General features: G+C 49.7%; 1 protein-coding gene across 1 annotated transcript in view; it reads right to left on the bottom strand.

Moving 5' to 3' along the window:
• The window catches only part of MAPKAPK2 (MAPK activated protein kinase 2), a gene marked incomplete at its 3' end in the record, with an annotated part of 44,077 nt that extends 23,084 nt beyond the window's left edge, over positions 1-20,993 (bottom strand). The window contains exon 1 of the mRNA XM_084245945.1: positions 20,691-20,993. Coding sequence (XP_084102071.1) covers positions 20,691-20,969 — 279 coding nt within the window. The 5' untranslated portion in view covers positions 20,970-20,993. The remainder of the gene's footprint in view (positions 1-20,690) is intronic.
• Positions 20,994-21,976: the final 983 nt, after the last annotated feature.

Raw genomic sequence — 21,976 nt, forward strand, 5'->3', positions numbered from 1 at the left:
ACAGGCAAAAGGGAAGGAGCTTGCTGCCTTATCAAGGTGCCCACAAAGAAAGGGGCTGAGGACAACGAGTTCCCAACTGCCCACATGTGGATTATTCATTTTGTAGATTAGCCACGGCAAACATCGAATCAAAGAGCAGGAGCATCATACCTCCAACACACAGCAGGTTTCTGGGACATTGAACATTATGGAGGCCCAAGAGAATTAAAGAGATACATTCGCTGAAGAAAAAAAATTCAAAGAGGGCAAGGATGGGCAGAGCACAGGGGACTCTGACAATGGTGCACAGGGAAACTGGCAGTGGGAATTCGACGGGGACTAAACCTGAGAAAAGAAAGCAAACACTGTACAAAAATGATCAATGATATAAATTATATAAATCAATTATTTTTAAAAATTCAGTGATATTTTAGAAAGTCCAATTTCAAATATTTTAAGATTCTCGACTCCACCACCCCCTCCAATGGCACGGGCAACTTAAATCTGACTGCACACAGGACTGCTGGATTTCCTCTGGTGCGGTTATCTACTCTATGGTACTTCACTTCAAGGACACACATTCTGGAGTTTACCAAGAGAGGGAAACCTATGCCAGAAAGCTGACTGACCTAGTTCTAGTCCCATTTCTACAGTTAATTTGCTGAGCACCTGCAGACAAATCACTTTTACGCTTTCTCCTCCTAGCCTACCTGAGGTCTACGGTTTCTTCCAATTTGACATGATTCTCTTGTCCTGGGTAAATGATTTGGCCTTACAATGTGTTTATCTTTTATATATTCTATAGCCCTTTGTATTAAGGTCATCTTTAAAAGTCACAATCCAGGTGGAACCTCATGACCCTCATCTTAGGGCCTAGAAGCAGAGTAAAGTGCCTCTGACTGCAGATCTTAACAGGGAGGAATATGTGTACATCTCTCAAATCAAAGACTGTTGCCCCTCAAATCAAATAACCCCCTTTTGGCAGGAATTCCTTCTGGCTATTTTCCTGGGGGGGGGGGGACAAGAAGTGGCTGGCAGTCACTCGGGGAAGAAAGGAGACCATTTCAGCCAACAAAGGGGACTCTCAAGGGCAGGACTGCACAAGGTTCAGCTGACCTGGGGAGAGGCCATCGTAGGCAAGACAGAGCACCCAGAGGGAGGACGGGGCTCACACCTGTGTTGTGAGTGTCTGTACAGCTGTTTAGAGATCAGGACTATAGGGGTAGGGGCAATCCTGCTCCTCCCCTGGAATAGCTGTGGCCCATCACCAAGGGAAAGTTTGAGGTCCTCATTACGCGGGACAACAGGACACCCTCTAGGTCCAGGCATGTCAGAGATGCAGCTGGTCCCATGGGAGGAAATGGAGACCAAACCAACCTCGACCCTGTGGGAAAGAGGAAAGTGAGGGAGGCAGACAGTCCCAATCCCCTGGCTGGAATCTATGCCTACTCCTCACCAGATGGAATCATAACCCCACAGGTGAAGCGAGAACAACAAGGAGATTACAGGTATTGGAGGGGGGGCGGGGCCCAGACACTAGCCTGTCTTCTAGCCTTGAGGGACAAGAGGTAAAGGACACTGAAGACCTTCTGAGTAAGTAAAGCCCCACCACAGGGTAAGAAAGAATTTCCATAATGACCAACTTGTCTAGAAGTGACCTGAATGCATTCCCAGCAGTGGTGATACATCCGCAGCTAATGGGGAAAGGAGGGAGTCACAGCCTGCTCTTCTCCTGCTCCCAGGCCTCCTCTACCCTTACCCAACACCCCCTCCAGGGAGCTCAGGAGTTCTGCACTGGGGGCCACAGCAAGACAACTTGGGTTAGAGCAGCTGCAAACACCCCAGGCAGCAGCAACAGCTAACACTCCTGTTTCCCAAACCAAAGCCTGCCCAACCAGATTTCTAGTCCGGGATGTGGAGGGAGATGGAGGGATGGCATCTGGCCTTTCTCCAGTAACACAGGCAACAATAAGAGGGATTGTGTTTGCCCTATCTCAGGGACTCTGGCTAAGGAAAGGCAGGAAGAGGGTGAGAGAAGCTGGAGTGAAGGATTCCTCACCCTGGTCCCAGGACAGACTAACCCCCCTTCCTTCAGGAAAGTCCAAAGAGGAAAACCAAGCATAAAAAAATATATACAAACAAATATGCATACAAGCAAACAGGTAGGAAATTCTGGGCCTGCCGTAAGTGTTCCCACAGTGGAAGTGTCTAATCTCCAGGAAGAGTGACTGGTTCCCAGCCCACATTCCCATTTGTTCCCAGATGATGATTTCCTTAGAAATAATCCTGGCTTCCTGGCAAAGCTGCCCCGAGATGGCACTGAGCCTGCAACAGGCCGGGGTGCCCCGCCTAAGTCTATTTCGAACGGAGGACCCAAGGAGGCTTCCCGGTCCTTTCTGGTGAATCAGCCACCTGAGGGGCCAAGCAATCATACCCACCTCTACTACCAATGGTTTGAACATAGTTCTACTCTTGGATTTTGAAACTCCACACACTTCAATAAATCCTTTTCATGATGCTGAATTTTTCCTTAAATTTAAGCCAAAATACCATCACCTCAATTCCTCTCAGTAGCGGAGAGTCAAGTGTCTTTCGGTCTGGTCCACCCTGGTCCACCTTTCCACCCTGGAGGAGAGGGAAGAAAAATACCCAAGCCCACCTACTTCCTCCTGGCTGACTCCTCAAGGTTCAACACAATCTCCTGCAGAAAGAACGCAGAGAGATAAGGGACCTCACTCTGCTCCCCTCCACATGGAGGATTAGCATGCAGCTGCTTCGAATCACCAGCCCCCCCTCCCCCATACTGGGAGATCCCAGCAGCTTGGACCTCAAGTAGGGGTGTCAGCTCACTGCTGGTTCACCCCTGCCCCATAATGCAAATTGCCACTTCCCAGGCACAGCAGATGCAGTTGCCATTCAGTATGATCAAGCCGGGACAAAAGGCTTCTCCAGAGCACAAAGCCAGCAGGGACGCAGATAGGGCCAACTTCAATAGGAGCCACCTGCCAGGGCCATTTTCTGCCATACCCCAGCATGCACATGCACACACGCACATGCACACAAACACACACAACTTTTTAAAACCTGTCAGACCCATGTTGACCCAGAGTCAGGTAAACTTTTATCTGAATCAAGAGGCAGTTCTCCTAGAGAAGTGATCACACCGCCCTCAAGCAGTATTCTGAGCGATGTTAGTAAGTGATAAGTGTAAAAGGGAAGCTAAACAGATTTTTTTACTGCAGAACTTCATGGAGCCTTTAACATAATGTGCACTGCAAAAAGTTTCTTATATTTATCTGATCACAGTCTCAGACTGTCATTCCGCCAACACACCCCAGGACTGCCTGGCTCCTCATCATGTTCACCACGCCTCTGCACACACCTCTCCTTGGAGTATGTAAGAAGTGCTCTGCTTACATGTTCCCCCTCAATAAGTTTGGAATGAACAGATTAATGGTGCACACATGCTTGTGGTATCTTCACCATTCAGTTCATGCTTCCAGAACGTCACCAAAAGACAATCTCTACACACACACACACACACACACACACACACACGCCAGCTTTGGCTTTGGATCATCTGTGCTTATGTCACCAAGGATACGGTTTGACCCCAGATGAGCCAACTGGCTTTATTCCCTTACCAAGGCCACCAGGCCTCCCAGCTGTCCTACATGTTGCTATAAGGGTAACTGGTGACCGCACCAACGCATACACCTGTGGTCAGGGAGCGGTCACCTCCAGCAGTGTTCAGGATTAGCTCAGTGCTAATTCTAGCAGAGAAACCTGAAAGGAAGAGCAAGAAGGCAAAGAGCCTGACCAGCTTGGGGCCCAGACACTTCTCAGCCAACCGTCTGTTACACAGACCCTTTACGTAGGACTGAGAAACAGGCCCCGTACCTGGAGTGACCTTCTGGGAAGACCCTTCAGCAGCGTCTCTGGTTTCCTGGGCGGGTTTTGTTTCACTCACAATGAAGCGACTCCAAAAGGCCAGCTGACCTTTGTGGCTGAGCACAGAGCAAATGCCCCTTCAAGACAGGTAACAGAGCCCTCACGCCCTCCCCCGCCCCCCATCCCTCACACAGGAAGCCTCTGCTTTCACCACGGACTGCTTCTGGCATGCATATTTCTTAGAACTCCTTCAGCGGAGATAAAGACTGTGGCTAGTAACTGGGCACCATCAAGAAGCCGGGGAATTCCTCACGCTCTGGTTCTAACCAGAACCAGAACCTCCTTTGGGAGGATGCCCAAAGGCCAGGGCTCCCCTCCCAACCCTAATAGCATGAGAAGGAAACAAGAGATGCGGTGAGGCAGCACTGACCAGTCTGTTCTTCACTGACTATGAAAGTGTGCATTTCATGGCCTTAGGGAAAAGCCCAGAGCATATTCCTATACTAGTCATCCAAATTTCTCTCCTTGCTTACCTGGCAAAATTAGTCCAATCGACAGGAACTGGGATTGAAGGGGAAACTGATGGTCCTTTCTAGCAGAGCAACCACCATTCTCCCAGGCAGCCTCAGGCCATACCAGGAGAGCCTGTCACTGCGCTCCCCCCAGCACCCTGGACTGAGACAGGATTCTTTGGCTCCATTAGCTATTCACTTATCTCCTCTAACTGGGAAGCCTTGCATTGGACATAGCTGCTTCTGAAGATGACACTTTAATTCTTGATTTTAAAAACTTTATTGTTTAAATACCAGTTTTGTCTCTAAGGCAGCCAAGGTTCCAGGCCCTGCTTCTTAATTATCAGCTGCTAAGCAGTACTTTTCTCATCAATGCTGATGAGCCCGGGGTCACTGAGAGTGAGAATACTGGTGGAGAATACTGGATGGTTCCCCTGCAGCGGGCTCATCAGAATCCAAGAGACAAACCCCAGTTTTTCCACACAAAAATAAATAAAACCTTTAAAAAAAAAATGAAAAAGAAAAAAGAAAGCGGCCAGCTTCTGTGCACAGGGCCCCAGAACTAAGTGGGGTAGCAGGCTTGCAGCACAGGATACAAAGAGAATGAGAGGCGTTCTTGCCCTCACATTGCTCAGCATCTAGCAGGGAGGACACAGGAGTGAAGGGAGGACAGGCAGCTAGTAAGAACTGCCACCAGCACCACGGGGGTGAGGTGGTATAAAACATGGAAATAGGGAGTGGGGTGGAACAAAACAAGCCTCAAAGGATAAATACAATTCTACCAGGATATCAACGAAGAAATGGAAAGCCCACGAGAAGACACGGAAGCACGGGACCGACATAGCTCTTGAAAGAGAGCGTGCATGTCTTGGGGGTGGGGGTGGAAAGACGGTCAAAACCAGCTGCTTGAATACCACGATCAGCTTGAGCATACACTGGAGGTCAGGGGACACCACTGAAGGTCTCTAAGCAGAAGTGCTATCTGTGGTCATATGTGACCGGGAACAGATGGTTGAGTCTCTCATATTCTCTAAAGAAAACCAGATCTGTGCCCTCAAAAAGTAAGCGTTAACTGTACAGAGAAACAGGAACAGAGAGAAACTCTCTCCTCTGGAGCAGGGGACAGAAAAAAGGTACACACGACCCCCACCAGCCGGGCCACCCTGACTCTCCGTTGTCAGCGGCTCTGAGATGTGAGCCTCTCCTCGACCTCCCAGCACGGCCTCACAATCAGAAGCGCCTGGGAAAGATGTCGCATCTCTGCATCTTTCCAGAGCCCCTGACAGGTCAGGCACTCTGAAAATGTGCCAGGGTGTCCGGGTGGCAGGAGACAACACACAGCAGCTGTGGTCAAGTATCTGCAGAAGCCCAAATGGATGCATTCTATGAGGCTCTGGAAATTGCAACTAGCACCCAGCAAAAGTACAAGTTCAGGGAACCAAATCTGGGGCTTAATAAGCATAGAGCTTTAATAACAGCAAATTTATTTTCCATGGTACAGTTTTCTTGAATAGAAGTAACTTTACCCATCACTGGAGGAGTTAAAGGAGGGCTTCTACAGACCAAGGATTGTCAAATCCTAATAATTACCACAAGTAAAAACACAGGTTCCTGAATACTACCTTTGTAGAATCTTGGATGAATTAAGATACAGAGTGCAATTTCCATCTAAATGATGACCTTTGCCGTACCCTCTCCTATGCTCTTCCACAAAACTCCTTCCAGGTCAGATAAACCTTTATCAGAGTATAGAAAGATTACCTCAGAGTCAGCATTAACTAAAAGAATGTTCTGTGCAAATGATGTGGTCTCTGTCTGCATTGCCAAAGATAGTGGCCACCAGCTATACATGACTACTGCACATTACAACGTGGCTAGTACTACAGAATGACTTTATTTCCTGTTTTATTTAATTTAATTCAAATAGCCATATCTATCTACCTAGTGGCTTTCAAACTAGCCAAAGCAGTTTCCTGTGAAAGAGAGCTTAAGTACTCGCTGTAGGATCCAAGCAAACAAGCAAATTCTCTCTACACTCCCTCTACCACTATCTTTCTGGGGCTCTCTCTAGCATAAAGAGGACTGCCAGATGACAAGGAAGATTAAATTATAAGAAAACATCAGGAAAGGAGAAGGCCTGCATAAGCTGTACCAGAGACAACAGGTACAGAGAACAAACAGTCTGTACAGAAATTCTCACCCCTGAGGACTTTACCCTTCTCTGCCCAAGAAAAAGATTAACAGCAGCAGGAGCACCGACAGCATCACCCAGGCCAGGCAGCAGGGCCTGCTGGCTGTGCTACTTCCCAGTCTTCTCAGAGCAAGCGCATGTCACTCTCAGGAATAACCCTGAACATCCCATAGTTGACCACTGCTTAATTTCAAAGCTGATTCATACTGGAATGTTTTAACTGTGTCAGAGTACAGAAATGCAAGGGAGAGGAAATGAACTGCACCAAAAAGACAAAAACAAAAAAATAGTTCTACTTTTCCAGAGTTCATAAGTTTTCATCAGGAAAATATATCAAAATATATCATCTGCACTCTACCAAACACAACTGGATTCCTGCACAGGTACAGCACAAAGGCCAAATTCAACCTGACCAAGGACTCCAGATACACATGTAGGGCCCCCCCAGCCTTGATTTCTGTCTCCCACATTTTAGGCCTCTTGCCCCAAAAGGTGCCTAGGTGCCTAAACACACACTCCCAATCTACCCAAAAGGTACCTTCTGGGAACAACAACAAGAGAGGCCAGGTGGGTCTCAGGAAGGCCTGTCAAACAATTCTGTCAGGAAAGGCCACCAGGCAGCCTTCTGGCAGAGCTGGGCAGCGTCTCTCCCCTGGAGGACAATGGACAAGATGCCTTCCCAAGCCTTCCTCTTTGCAAAGGCAACTAGCCTCTGCCGCTAGCTGCAGGGACACAGTCCCTCAGAGAAGCACAAGGGAAGGCAAGGATGAAAGGATCAAAGACTATAAACAAAAAGCATTGTTGAAGAAGAGGGATAATAACGATCCACCCAAACCAGATACTTTTTCTCAAGTTTACTGGAAGATGTGGGTTTTTCCTTCTTGCTCTATAAAAAGAACCAACAAAGAAAAAAATTAAATGTTGCAACTTCCTTTGCCATAGCACTTGCTCAGGAGAAAAACAGACCTGCCTCATTGCTTCACTTTCCTCTCTGCACTAACGGTCTGTTCATCCAGAGCCTGACTTCTGCTCTCCCAGTCCTGAGAGGCAGCAAGCAGAAGATGGTCAAAGCCCAATGCCAGACAGCCTCCCCACTCCTCCACTTGGGAGGCTGAACACATGGAGGATGGTATTCTTCAGAAGAGGAGAGCAACCTGGGAGGGCCCAGATGATGATAAAAATAATACCTACCACAGTCCAGCTCAGTCATCTTTTTTTTTCATTGCCCCATTCCAGCCTGGCTCTAGTGAAGGTGGCTCAACATCTCATCTCAAGCATATCCTATTACCAGAAGGACCCCTAGGGAGACAGCACCGCCCCCCACCCTCCCTCCACCAAAAAAAGACAAAAGCGCCCAGTGAAGCTCCTCACACTCCTGGCCCTCCAGGTGCCCAAGACAGACCACTCCCCCACCACCACCACCACGAGCATCTTTCTTCATGTATAAAGCCAGAAAACAAACCACCTGACCTTCTGCCAGAGAAGTACTGCATCTGTCAGAGGATCCAACAGTATGAACATAAAAGGGCACAATCCAAATTGGGGTAGGGTGCAATCGTTTATCATTCCTTATATACAAACATAGGGTTTACTCCTCTAAATTCCCAAAGGCAGGGCCTACATCTTATCATAGCAATTTGCACAAAATAAGTATACATAAATATTTGATGATAAAACAATTGCTAAGTGAACTAACTACTGAATTATGATGTTGTTACAGAAGAGGCAGTATTGCAAGCTATGAGGAAACCAGGTTTTAGAGTCAGACACTCCCACCACTAACAGCCTTCCCTAGGCCCTATTTAAAATTTCAACACCAACACACACACACCCTCCCCCCCCAACACTCCAGGGCCTCCTTCCCTCCTTTATTTTCTCCTTTGTACCTATGACCAGCTGTATCAATGACCATCTGTATCATTTAACTGAGTATGTTTTCTTTTTCTTTAAGATTTATTTTTATTTTATTTATACAAGAACCAGGGTACAGGCCAGATGTGCGGGAGGATGAGAGGATTCAGGAGAGACACAGCAGGGAACAGAACAGGCAGACTGACGGAAATACACTGTTGATGGGAGAAGCAGGCGAGACAGGAGAGGTCTGCCGCGCCATGTGAGTTGCTCTGCATCCAGTGGGGATAAAACCTAAAACCAGCACTGCAGAGGCTGCGGACAGCTTCACAGCGCTGCGCTCAACCGCCTGTGCCACCAGGTATGCTTTCTCTACCTCCCCTTTAAGCTTAAATGCAAGGTCCATGGAAGCAGGATTTTTTTTAACACGGATATATTCCCAAAGCCTAAAATAATACTTAGCACTTAGTAGGTGCCCAATAAATAATTGCTAATAAATGAATTGCTCCAAACTTGTCTGAATGTTTCTTCTTCTGTAAAATGGGAACTTTTGCTTTACAGTATTATTCTAAAGATTGACAAAGTCTAAGTAAAACACCTACTGCAATGTCTGACACATAGTATCTGCTCAATAAAAACTTGTTACTAATGGGGGAAACCTTAGGGTACAGCTAAACTTTTCACAAGGATCTGAATGAGGCAACAGATAGTAGTCTGTTACATGTATCCAAAGTCAACTGCCTCTCTGATCTCTCCTTAGGGACACTCATTCTTGGCACTAATTAATTTTCTTGAGTAATAAGTTGCTTTGGGCCTCAGGGGAGCTAGAAGGCAACCTATAGCAAATTCTGTTTAGAAAGTCGGGGGTCTAGTCTAAGCTGATAGAATCAGCCCTAGTTGTTCTAAATCCTCTTATCTCATATAGAAGAGGTATCAAAGGGGTCTCAACCCAAGGGTGGGCCTGACTAGTCTCCCATTCTACCCTAATCCTGCCATCTGGGCCTCCTGCTGGCCAATCAGCAGGGAAGACAGGAGGCAGACAAGGGAAGAATAGATGTTTATAAATACTGGCCTGGAGAGGGCTGAAGAACTCCAGCCTCCAGAGTGTGGGGACAGGAAGAAGGGCTCCCAGCCCCAGAGCTGTGGCGTCTGCCCATCTCAGGAGTGCTCCCAGCAACAGAGCTACAGCAACAGTAGTGATGAGAGTCCTTCCATGCAGGCGTCCTTCAGATTAAGTCTGACCACTTTGATTTACAAATGAGGATAATGAGTGAGGCCCAGAGAAATCCAAGGATTTGCTCAGGACGTGGCACACACAAGTAGGATTACGAGCTGTTCTCTTGGATTCCCATCCAGTTGTTTCCCCGGCAAATCTATGGCACAGTTAAGTGGCTTCATGAGTTTGAATCTCTGACCTCAATCCCGGCACGCTGCTGCCCAATGCTGGTCCCTCCTGCAATTCACAGAAGCAAGGCCAGCAGACAGATAACCTTGGGATACATTTGTGTGTCTCTGCTGTGTCTAACTAGAAGATGGCAGAGCTGCAGGAAAAATGGCAAGATCCACATCTTCCCTGCCTCTGCCAAAGTTCTCAAAGGGGGCAGATGGGTCATCTCCATAGTGAAACAGGAGGAGCCTGAAGCAGGGAGGAAAAGGAGAAGAATCAATGGGAAACTGTGGTCAGAGACCCCACAAGAATGAGAACTCCCCTTAGCAGAAACAGAAGGTGCTAGCCTGAGTCAGCAGATTCGAGTGGGTGGAGGGAGAAATGCCCAGAAGACTGTTCTGAGAACGGCTCTTAGCAGACAGGGGGCCTTCAGTATATCCCAGCTCAGTCTCAGAGGCCAGCCCAGTATGACCCCTCCAGAGCTGCACCCTCCCCAAGGCTCACCGCTAGTGCCTTCTATTTAGATGGGCAGCCTCCACTACTACCCAGTGATTACACCTTTACTAGGTAGGTGCCAAAATATTCTATTCTATTATTTTTAATGAGGACCTCTAGTCAGCACATGGAAGTAAGAAGAATGTGGGTCTTCAAGGAATTTACAATCCAGTATCTAGAGAAACACTTTTCACATGGAAACATACATTTAAAACATGAACTAAAAGGCAAGAGTGTCCTGGCAAGTTTGTTGGGGCGGGGTGGAGGAGACCTGCTTCTCGGGCACAGGGTTCATGACATTAGCACTTGCACAGGGCAGAGCAGACAGACAAGAGTGGGGGATGCAGACAGTGGCAAAGAAAACACAGATGGAAGGATGAGCTGCATCCCACAGGCAAAGGCGTGGGTGTGGGAAAGCGGAGTCCTATTTGGGAAACAGCACATATAAACCACTTCAGCTGAAACAGCGCGCATTCAGAAAGAAAGAGCCGGGTGGGCATGGAGCAGGATCTGGAGAGCCCCTGGGTAGGGCAGGAAGAGAACCTACTGAGGGGCTTGAGCTGGGCAGCAGGCAAACGAATCCCCCACTGAGTTCCAAGGAATTGAAGGGGCAAGACCTGCATTTCTACTGCCCATCACCTGCTCACTACTCTCTATCCTTCCCTTCTCTAACTATACCTCAAATCTGATTTTATGTTCTTTTTAAAAATCTAAGGCAAGGTAACCAAACAAGCTCGAAAATCAAGAAGAGTTGAGAAGCAGGCAAAAGGGCACTCGTGTGTCTTTTCCTCCTTCCTCACAGCACAGGTGATGTGAGGGTTGTCCAGGGAAGGGGGCACTCAGGGTCTGAAGTCGCTGAGAACCCCACATCTGCTCCAGTGGAAGGGATGGGATGTGCATGGGCCCGGCGGTCGGAAGGAATAGCAGACGGCATGTCTGCACACGCGACTTCACAAGGCAGATCACTGCACCTGCCCACGTTGCCCTCGCAGCTTCCGCCCTTCAGCGTGCCTGTGCCTTGGCTGCTTCACCAGTGCAACAAGCAGCCTCGCCAGGCCCAGCCCCAGGCGGTCCACCTGCATTCAGGATGCCCAAGTTCCACAGAGACCTCAGTGCCCGGGGGTGCCCCTCTCCCTCCTGCCCCAGCCCCCGGGGAGCACTGCAGAAGTCGGGATGACGAGCAATCCACGGATCCTTCACTTAGAGAAGCTTCCCCTTCCCAGCCCTTAGAAGCCTGGCACTTAAAATTCTTCTAGTCTTCCTCTAAGAATTACAGGAGCCAGGGAAGGCTGTCTGGGGTAGTGAGAGAAGGGGGTGAGTACGGCTACTCCAAGGACAGGGCTCCTTCTGTCAGAGTTAAAAATAAACTCTTAGCATTTACACCCAACTCCTCCCCTCCAGAGGCCAATGGGTCTTGGCAGATAAATCTCTCCCTGCAGAGGAAATGAGGCCCATTTCCTGGGGGACAGATAGGAGGCTGTCATGGAGACAGTCTGGATAAGTACCCTTAGCTGAAGGCAGTGCCCCCCCCCCGTCCTATCTCTTGGCTCCTATCACTCCCCCCCAATATTGTCCTCCTCCCAAATGAACCCTAATTCCATAAATTGACACAGAATTCACCTGTGCAAGATCAGTACCAACACCTGTTCCAGTATTAGACCCATCAGAAAGTAGAGCACCAAATCAAATTTCAGGAAAGCTGCACTCAGTATCTATCAGTTAGGCAAGTATCCCACCTACCTAAGGCCCTTTCCTCACCTTGTCCTACGGTCCCCAAGATCCATGGCAGCAGAAAAAGAGGCTACCTCAATGAATGAGCAGATCACCAAAGCCCTTGCCCTCACAGTCAAAGGAAGGAGAGACCCGTGCTCTCTGGGATATTCCGCAGGTCGCTGGACCAGAGGGGCCTAACTCAGGAAGGAGGCCCCAGTTATGCGTGGAAGCCAAGGAGATGAGGTCACACTTTTGAATGTGGTAACCTGAAGCTCCACACTGCAGAGGAGGAGAGGAGAGTTTAGTAAGTGGGCAGGAGTCCAGAGTAGGTTGCGAGCTCAGTCACAGGGCAGCTCCAGTGAGGGTCTGGGAGAGCCTCAAGTGGGGCTCTCCGACTCATCCCACATCCCTTCTGGCAGCGGGTGTCTGAGGAGGCCGGTGCCGTGGTGAGCACAGCAGAAAATGTGACTAGCTGAACTTATTCATTCTCCCCCCGTCTGACCCTTCCCCTGGCAGGGAAGGTAGCTCCTCACGGCCTTTGTACACATAAATCTTGATAGAGAAGCACTAACCACAGCTGACTCCCAGCACTCAGAAAAGAAAGTTGGCCCAAAACCACCTACAAGCCCGTACTGGAAGAGAAGGCAAAAGGGAGGATGTGAGTGAAAAGTGAACAGCAGCCCAGCATGAGGCAAGAAGACCTGGGGCAGATATCAGGACATCGGAGCCTGGCTGTGAGGGGAGACCATGGCAGAGGCAGGTTTATTATTAGCTACTGGACAGAGGGGCTGAGTAACTGTTCTGGGCCCTGGCCAGGAGGCCAGCTTGCAAATGCCCAGTGTGGGCTAGGAGCCTCAAAACAATGTGGATAATCAGCAAAGGGACCAACTTAAATCATCAGCCTGGGGAGGGGCCAGGAGGGTAAGAGCCCCGGAGAAGCATGCAGGGAGAGGTGCTGGAAGGGGGACTGCCAGTGGGTCTCCTCCTAGGTCCCTCCCTTACCCAGCACTGGAGATAGTCCACTTTACTTCAGGTTCAAATGAAGAATCCTCACAGACATCAGCCAGAGAACAGGCATCGACAGCCTGGCCCTCTATGTTCCTCCAGGGCAGCCATGCAGCTTCTGCCTGCGGTCATTATTCTTTACCTCAGAGGAGCCCTAGATGGACACTATCTCTGGAGATGCCTGGGAACATCCCTCAAAAATCAGATGCTCTTGGGGCCTCCCTGGTGGCTCAGAGGTTAAGTCTCAGCGCTATTACCAGCCACTAGGCCTGAGTTCGATCCCGGGCCAGAGAGCTACCCACATGGCACAGCAGACCTCTCCTGTCTCGTCCACTGATTCCCCTCAGCAGTGTATTTCAGTAGATCCACCTGTTCTTCTCCCCACTCTGTCTCTGGTAAGTCCTCTCACCCCCTGCACTTCTGGCCTACACCTCAGTTCTTATATGCGTAAATAAATGAAAACTGAAATTAAAGAAAAAAATAAGATGTCCTTTCACATAACCCTTTTAGACAGCTTGGGTACCCAGCTGAATAAACACAACTTGGTTGGTGTTAGAAGCGAACATCAGTTAAAGACAGGGCTTAAATCGGGACCAAGTCTGAGCCTCTACCACCTGCCAGCTAGTATATCAAAGCATTCACTGAATCAGAGAATAAAGACCCCAAGAACTCTACAGTGACAGAAGCTGAACACAACCTATCCCCCTTTGCACCGTGGCTCTTCCTCCTCCAACCAAATCTTGACGGCCTGGCACACAGAACCCCACAAAGCTCCAGAGCTATAAGCACTACTTTAGCCATGAGTGGGCAGGAAGAAAACAGAACAGTTATCACCAGGTAGTCCCCTCTCCTCTTGCTTCCCTATACTTCTGATAACCCTTCTTACACAGGTAAGAAGTGGTACCAACTTTAGGACTCAAGCCTCAACTGTCACCTGACAACAGGCCCTAGCCCACATTATACCTTTGAGTGATTTATAAATAGCACATATGTGGATGGCCCCAACCATATGCCAAGGCAAAGCCTGATAAGTGGATCTAGCCAGAGAGGTGGGGGAGTAGGGCGAGGCTAGTTTCAGCCCTAGGTTCCGTCCTTGGGCCAGGCAGCCCAACACAAGGCACAGCCTGCGCAGCCAATCACAGCAGCCTTATCTGGTCCGACACCTTAAAATGAAGAGTTTCAGGTGGGAAAACAAGGAACTCCCCATCTCTATCTTAACCTTCTCTAAATGGGCCTGACCCTCTGATGTGCACACTGAGCCCTGAAAAGTTTAACTGACCTACTCAAGGTCACAAAAAAAGGGCTAAAGATGTTTCCTCTCTTCAAATTTAGCATATAATCCAGAGAAACAAGCTCATCCCTACATCTGTATAACCAGACATATCTTAAAATACAAATTATCAGTACTCCACTGAAGACAGGGGAAAGGCACTAAACCTGATTTGGGTTACATGTGAGGCACTTCAAGCTGACCAGTGGCATGGTCCCTGCTCTTTGCCAATGGCCCTGTTTATAAGGTCATCTACACAGAATGATCCTAGTGGCCCATTAGTGGAGTTCATTTTGCCCGCCAGATCTGCAATCCAGTAAAATCATCCCTAGCAACCAAAAAGCCAAAGGAATCCAGACCAAGAGGAGCCCACGGGGAACCAGGTCCCAAGTAACACCTTGGACATACTGCTGAATCTTTCTGGATCAGCCAGGCCTTTTCCTTGGTGGTGGCGGGTGTCATCAGCTCGAAGGTGCTTATAAAGTCTGTACCTGTGCAATCCTTTCAAATATACCAATGAAACCCTCCAAACATTAAGGGGCAACTGCCCACTCACCCTCCCCCAGGACAGTGAAGCACCTGAAAAGGCACAGTACAAAAAGAAAAGGAAACAGACTTCTTGACAGTGCCTAAAGCAGAGACAAGGGAACCAGAGAGTATAAATCCTGCACCACAGATTGAAATCATCAGGGAGAATCCTGGTCCAGTGCACAGGCAGGCGGCCTGGGAACAGTGGAAGGACACAAATACAGATGCTGGGGTCTGTCCTTTCGCTGACATCCCACCTGGCACAGACTCCAGCACCCCTGGATTCTGCAAGGGGCAGGAGCTTTGACACCTCCCTGAAATGCAGGATTTGGCCTACAGCCCTGAAGCAGCTCCTCGAGGCCCCTCCCTTGCACCTACATCTTAAGGAAAATCATTGACTGATGATGGCCCAACTCCTCAGACCCCAGTCAGTCAAACATCTTCATCATGAATACCAGTACCTTCATCCTCCCACAGGAAGACATTCATTTCCCATATGCCCACCAACAATATCTAGGGTCTTGCCTAGGGCTGCTTTTCTACACCCTTCTAGCAATAACTGATGCCAGATCTTAGCTGGATATTATTTTCAAGTCCAATTAAAGCCCAAAATTCACCAGTTAAAAAGGACCATGGGCTTTGACCCTGCCACAGTGACTGCCAAAAGCCCTGCTGCAGCGACACGGGCCAGGCCAGGGCCCCAAAAGAGAACAGGGTCTCTGAAACCAGAAACCAGACCTTCCCTCAAAAACCCACAGGCCCCAACCTCAGCAATTCCTAACCTTTCTTTACAACATCCTGTTTATTTACTTCATGCTGCTCAAATACTTTAAAACCTGCTCTTACTACAAAGTTGGGTAAGGCTGGATTTTGAGCCACCAGCCCTACTTAGCAATAGGATCGTCTGCTCCCCCTCATCAACCATGCGGTCCAGATTCCTATCACCTTCAGCAGATCTGCTCACTCCTCAGATCCAGTGTGAGCTGCTCAGCACCTTCAGGGTTCAGGGGATTCCCTCTTCCAAAGCTCCTCTATCCCACCCACTCAAGTTAACACTATTAGAAAAGCCCAGTAGAACTTTCCACGGGGATGGAAATGTTCTGTGCTGTTCAGCCCCCATGGCCATCAGATCAGTCACGTATGGTTACTGAATACTTGAAATGTGATTAGCAATTGACTTTTTTTCAATATTTATTTTATTTATTTATGCATAGAAGAGCTGGGGTGTAGGCCAAAGGTGTGTGGGGTCAGAGGATTCACCAGAGACAGAGTGGGGAGCAGAACAGGCAGATCCTCTGAAATACACTACTGCGGGGAGCAGCGGGGAGATGGGAGAGGTCTGCTGCGCCATGTGGGTAGCTACGTGGCCAGGGATCGAACTCGTGTGGCTTTGACTGGTGATAGCTTCATAGTGCTGTGCTTAACCTCTTGTGCCACCAGGGAGGCCTTTGACCTTTTTTTTTAACAACTGACATGCACCACTGTCTAAGTTTCAGGTGCATGGCATGACAGTTTGATTTACATACACTGTGACATGACCACAGCAGGCTCAGCTAACACCTATCAGCTCACACGAACACAATAAAAAGACAAGAAAAATTTTTCTCTTTCAGGTTAGAACTCTTGTGATCTACTCTCTTAACAACTTTCCTAAATATCTGACCACAGTGTTAATTACAGCCATCAAACTGCACATTACCTGTAACTGGAAGTTGGTACCTTTTGAGCACTTTCCTCCAATTCCTCCCTCTGCCTCTAGCAAGCACAAGTGTGGTCTCTTTTTCTTTGAGTTCAGTTGTGTTGTTGTTGTATGTAGATCCCACATAAGTGAGCTCAGTCTTTGTCTTTCCCTGACTTCTTTTACTTATTAGCATGTCTTCAAGGTCATAATATAGTTTAATTTAATAAATTTTACTATAAATAGCCATGCATGTGCATCGGCTACCATGCTGGACAGTGCAGCCCTAGATTAACTTTGCCTGATTTACTAACTTTGCTTTCTTCTAATCAGCTCCTTGGCCCACCAAATTTTAAGGTCACTTTATACCTGTATCCCCTATACAACTAAGCACATGGTAGGACGCTTAGTAAACTAGTAACTACCTGTAATCACATTGCACAGAAAGAAGCCGGTTCAATGCAACTTTCCTGGCTTGTGATTCCACCCAGCTATCCTGCTCCATCAGAGCAATGCCCCTCCAGGCCCCACTACCCATCCGGCTCGCCAAGAGGCACAGGCACAAGTGTGCTGGAGAAGGTGCTGCCTACACTGGAGATGCGGTGTCCAGACCAACCATGAGGGGAGGCCAACTGTCCCCTCTTCTGAACATCAGAGGAAGTCATATCGCAGTGACACTAAAGTGACCTGGCGAGGAGAAAGGAAAGGAGAAGAAACCACAGTGCCTTGTTTTCTCTAATGCACACAATGGAAAGATAAACAGAGATAAGTTATGACAACATGCTGTATTTTATAAAGTAATAACATGATTCAAATAATCAGAGTCACACAGGAGAGAAGGACAATGGTGCCAGCTTTAATTAAATTTGTTCAGCTAATACCTAAGAGTCACCATGACACAGTGAAGCAGGAAGCAGCTGAGGAACCCCACAGGGAACACAACCAATTACTGCACAAATGGGTTGAGACTAGACATCTCTGCCAAAGAAATAGGTATTAGAATTCCATCCTCTACAACAAATAATAAAAAATGAGATTTCTATCAATGGCTCCCTTAAAAGGGCAGGGATGGAAAAAGACGTTACCACAAACTCAAAACTCATGGAGTTGCTAAGTTTACCTGTAAACGGCCCCTTCAATTTGGGGTATTACTGCCCAGAGGGGTGATGAATATCCACCCAGCACTCCCACGATGACAGTCTGGAGTCGGGATGGGGGCAGAAGAGCTCCTCAGGCTTGAAGTGCTCAGGAGCTGCTGCAGCCAGGCCCCGTCCAGGCCGCTGGCATCCCTAAGGTCCTGAAGTGGAAGAGGCTTGAGTGGTAATGGGGAGCCCAGAATTCTGGACCTGGCACTGCCAGAACTGCCTTAAGCAAACCCCTCTCTCTCTCTGGGCCTTAGTTTTCTCATCTGCAAAATGAGGGGGTTACATGAGATGACCTCTAAAGTCCCTTCCAAATCTGACTGAAGTATCATCATGACTCAGAACTTAGCAAAAGCAGCCAGGAGAGATGGTGAGGTGCCAAAGCACCCACCAGGAACATTTCAATGTAACCTCTCTGGGCAAAGGCAAAGCAGCAACCGGGCCAGCTGGGACCATTTTTTCTTTAAAACACTGATTTCACTTAATAGGGCTAAGCAGTCACGGGCCAGGGAGTAGGGTATCTGTGGCCACTAGCCCCCATTAACAATGTAGAGTTCTGAAGCAACAAACTTGAGAACCCCAATCAGAGGCCCCACTGCTGCCCTCTCTGTTCTAAAACCCCCAGGAATGGTTTAGTACGATGTGTAGAGAAAAGGTCTCCTTCATTTTTCTTCAGCCACCTTCCCAATCCCTCCTGCCCCACATCTTCCTCCTTTGCTTTATAATCAAAATAGTCCTGGTTTTGAAAATCACCTCACTACTCAGCACCTACAGTTAAGTTAATCAAGAGTCAAGATCTAGAAATCGCTTTGGTATACGTCTCTGGGTTCTTTGAACCAGATTCTCCCCACAGCTGTAATTATGTCTTAACCAATATTTGGATATGGAAGAGCTGTTGGCACTGCTGTCAGTCTCTGAATGTCTCATCCCTTCTTTCTTCCTCTATTATTAAGTTTTTACACAAAGATGTGTGGGAAATCTACAATTTAACAATTGAGTCAACTATTAAGATCTGGGAGCAGGCAATCTGTCAAAACAGACACCAACTTCAATCTTCACACGCTTCCAACCTAAGAAGAATAACCTATGAGTGTTACTGAAAATAATGCTGAATTTTTCCTCTCAAAACTATTCAGAGGAGGAAAATATCCAGATATCTCTCATTAACTACCACAGAAACCTGAATTGCATCCTAGGAGCATGTTAGAGGGTGGTTTTGTGTATCTGTCACACAGACAAGTTGAGTGCTTTTGTTCTGAAGTCTTTATACACTATTCCAGCTATCCAAGAGAATGAGCAGCCAGTGTCCCCAAACTGTTAATGGGTAAAGGCAGATGGTGTCTCAGAAGGGACAGAAAACTCCTGGAAAGAACCTCTGTCACTTCCTCCATGGTTACAAGTTAACTGTGGTCAAATTCACTCAACTTCACTCCCCAAGGTCAGAAATACTCAGACCACTCACCAGCCCAGCCTGGCACCAGTTATCAGTATGGAAAGAATGCTCTAAGAAACAAATATTAAAGTGTTAAATATATTGATATATTCCTTCTCTAACAGTGCGACACTAATCAACAACTCCTAGTAGGACCCAAAGAAATACTGGAGCTAGCGTAAAGCTCTCCCCTAAAAGAGAGGGTGAACACAGCAATGAAATCATTTTAGAGGCCTTAAAGTCTGGCAACACAGACATGCTTGCATTTTACTAGCCCCAAGTATCAGGTCTTTATTATGTCTAAATATACATTCCAGCAGTTCCACTCTGTAACACATACCTGAGTTTTGTATTAATAACTGAAATGCAACTACCCATGGAAAAGTAGGGGGAAGAGAGAAATATAACACAGAAAGTATCAGGAAGTATTTTTCTCCCCCTTCAATCATTATGACAGCTCAAGGGAAATAGGCGTTGAGGTGTCATCTTTAGAGATGTGGTTGGATCTGAAACCCCTCAAAGGAGAAAACCTTTTTAGTGACCCTGAATGAGGCTTGCAGACTCACCCATCTCAGCAGACCTCGAGACCATTCTATTTAACTTCTTAAGCAGTTATTTTCACTTAAATATCCTCTCTCCCCCATCACACCCGAGAGAGGGGGGGAGGGGGAGAAAGGGGGGAAGGAGAGAAGCAAGGGGGGGTGGAGAGGGAGAGTGTGTGAAAGAGAGAGGTAGAGAGAGAGAAAGGCTGCATTTCCCCGGTTCAAGGGCATAGCTCCCTCCGACCATTTGCCAACAGCCCAGATCCAGGGCTCAAGTGACAGGCTCCGGCTCCGATTTGCGGAATCAGCACGGAGCCAAGGCGCGGTGTACAGACCTGGTTCACAACGATCAATGGAGCTATGGAAACAGCAGACACCGCGCCGGAGCCTGCTGGCCTCCCATCTGGAGCCTCCCAGACACTGGAGGTAGGAGGGGGCCTGGCTCGGATCAAAACAATCCCTCCCCCGCGCCCGGGAGGCGGCGTCCCCGCGGAATCTCCTGCCTCGCACCGCCCGGGTCGGCGCACCCCAGGGCGGCACGGCGGCACCCGCGAGGCCCCGGGAAGTGAAATCACACATTCCGGCTCCCAAATAAGGAGCGAGGCTAAATAAAAATCTCTGAGATCCGACTTCTCCACACCAACAGACCAACCAGTTCAATGAGTAATGGGCCCACAGAAAGAAAGAGAGGAGCGGGGGAGGGGGGAGCCATGACCCCCGAAATCACTTCCTTGAGTCCGTGAAGCAGCAGAGGTGTCCCAGAGCCGGGCGTTCCGATTCGGCTGGATCCCGCTCAAACCCCAAAATGGCAGAGTCCTCCCGAGTCCTCCCGGGTCCCGGCCACTCACGCCCGAGGTGACCGGAAGCCCCGCGCCCGCGGCGGGGTCCGCCCGGCCCTGCCCTCCCCGCCGCCCGCCCTCCCGCGGCGCACTTGGCACCCCGGGCGCCGGGACCCACAGCCCCGCGGCCCGCCCGGGTGGAGGGGAGGCCGGCGCGCTCGGGACAGCGCGGGGTGCCGGGCGTCCCGGGAGCGCCCCTCGGCCCGCGCGCCCCTCCCCGGGCCCCCAAACCTACTTTCAGGGCGAATTTCTCCTGGGTCTTCTTGTTGAAGATCTGCAAAACTTTCCCGTTGATGCCGAGCCCCAGGACCTGGGTGGTGACCTTGTAGTCGTCGACGATGGCGTTCTTCTTGATCTGCAGGCTCGACTTGACGTAGAACTGGGGGAACTGCAGCGGGGGCTGCGCCGGCGCGGGGGGCGGCTGCGGGGGCTGCGCCGGGGCGGGGGGCGGCGGCGGCGGCGGCGGGCTGGGGAAGAGCGCCGGCGGGGTCTGGCCTTGGGAGTTGGACAGCATGGTGGCCGGCGGCGCGGGCGCGGGCGCGGGCGCTGGGGCGGGAGGGCCCGCGGCCGCCCCCTCCTCCGGCTCCGGACGGGGTCCCCGCCACCCCCCGCCCGGCCGCGAAGTTTGCTCCGCGCTGGAGCCGGCTTCCCCGCCCCCGCCCGGCTCCAGGCTCGGCGGGTCGCTGGGCTCCGTGGATCCCGCCGTGCGCCCCTGGCGCCCACCGGCCCTGCTCCACCCTCCCTCCCCCCGGGGGCCTGGCGCGCGGGGGAACGCGGGACGGCGGGGGCCCGGCCGGGGGGAAGCGGCCGCGCGACAAAGTACCCAGCCCCGCGCCGGCGGCCGCGTCACAGCCTTGTCTGCGTCCGGGGCCGGTCTTAAAGGGGAGGGTCGGAGGGGGCAGGGCTTGGGAGGTGAGGCGGGGCCGGGAGGCGTGAGTGTGGGGGAGGGGCCAGCCTTAAAGGGGAGGACGCGCGCAGCTGGGCGCGGAAGGAGGGCGGGGCTGGCCAAAGCGCTTGGGACCTGGAGCCGTGTTCTTGGCCCGGCCAAGATAGGAAAGGAGAAGGCGTGTGGAAGGAGCTGTGCGACTCACATACGAGTAGCAGAGCTGAATTGTACTTTTCTCCAGTTGTCTGGCTTTTTTAGACAGCCGCAGCGAATTGGAGAGGGGGTGGATTTTGCAGGAGGCTTAGCTGGTAAGTGGGAGCTGGAGGAGACCCTGGGGTGCGCCGGAGCTGGCGGCCCTTCAGTCCTGGAATGGGTGCGGGACAGATGTTAAACATTTTCTTGGCTTGAACATTTTTATCCGAGTTTTGAGTTTCTTTTCTCAGGATTTTTTTTTTTTAATATAGGTTTATTGTGTACCTTTGAACATTGTTTTTTGATTTTTTTTTCCCATGTAAATTAGCCTAAAAAGAAGACAGGGTGGGCTGGTCTTGGACTGGCTGCAAGTCATACGGCAAATTAGGGTAATCGGGTAGCTTCAGAGAAAGTGCAGGCAGGGACTTCAGGAGAGTTAAAGA

Source organism: Talpa europaea (genome assembly GCF_964194135.1).
Source record: "Talpa europaea genome assembly, chromosome: 10".
In the NCBI taxonomy this organism is placed as follows: Eukaryota; Metazoa; Chordata; class Mammalia; order Eulipotyphla; family Talpidae; genus Talpa; species Talpa europaea.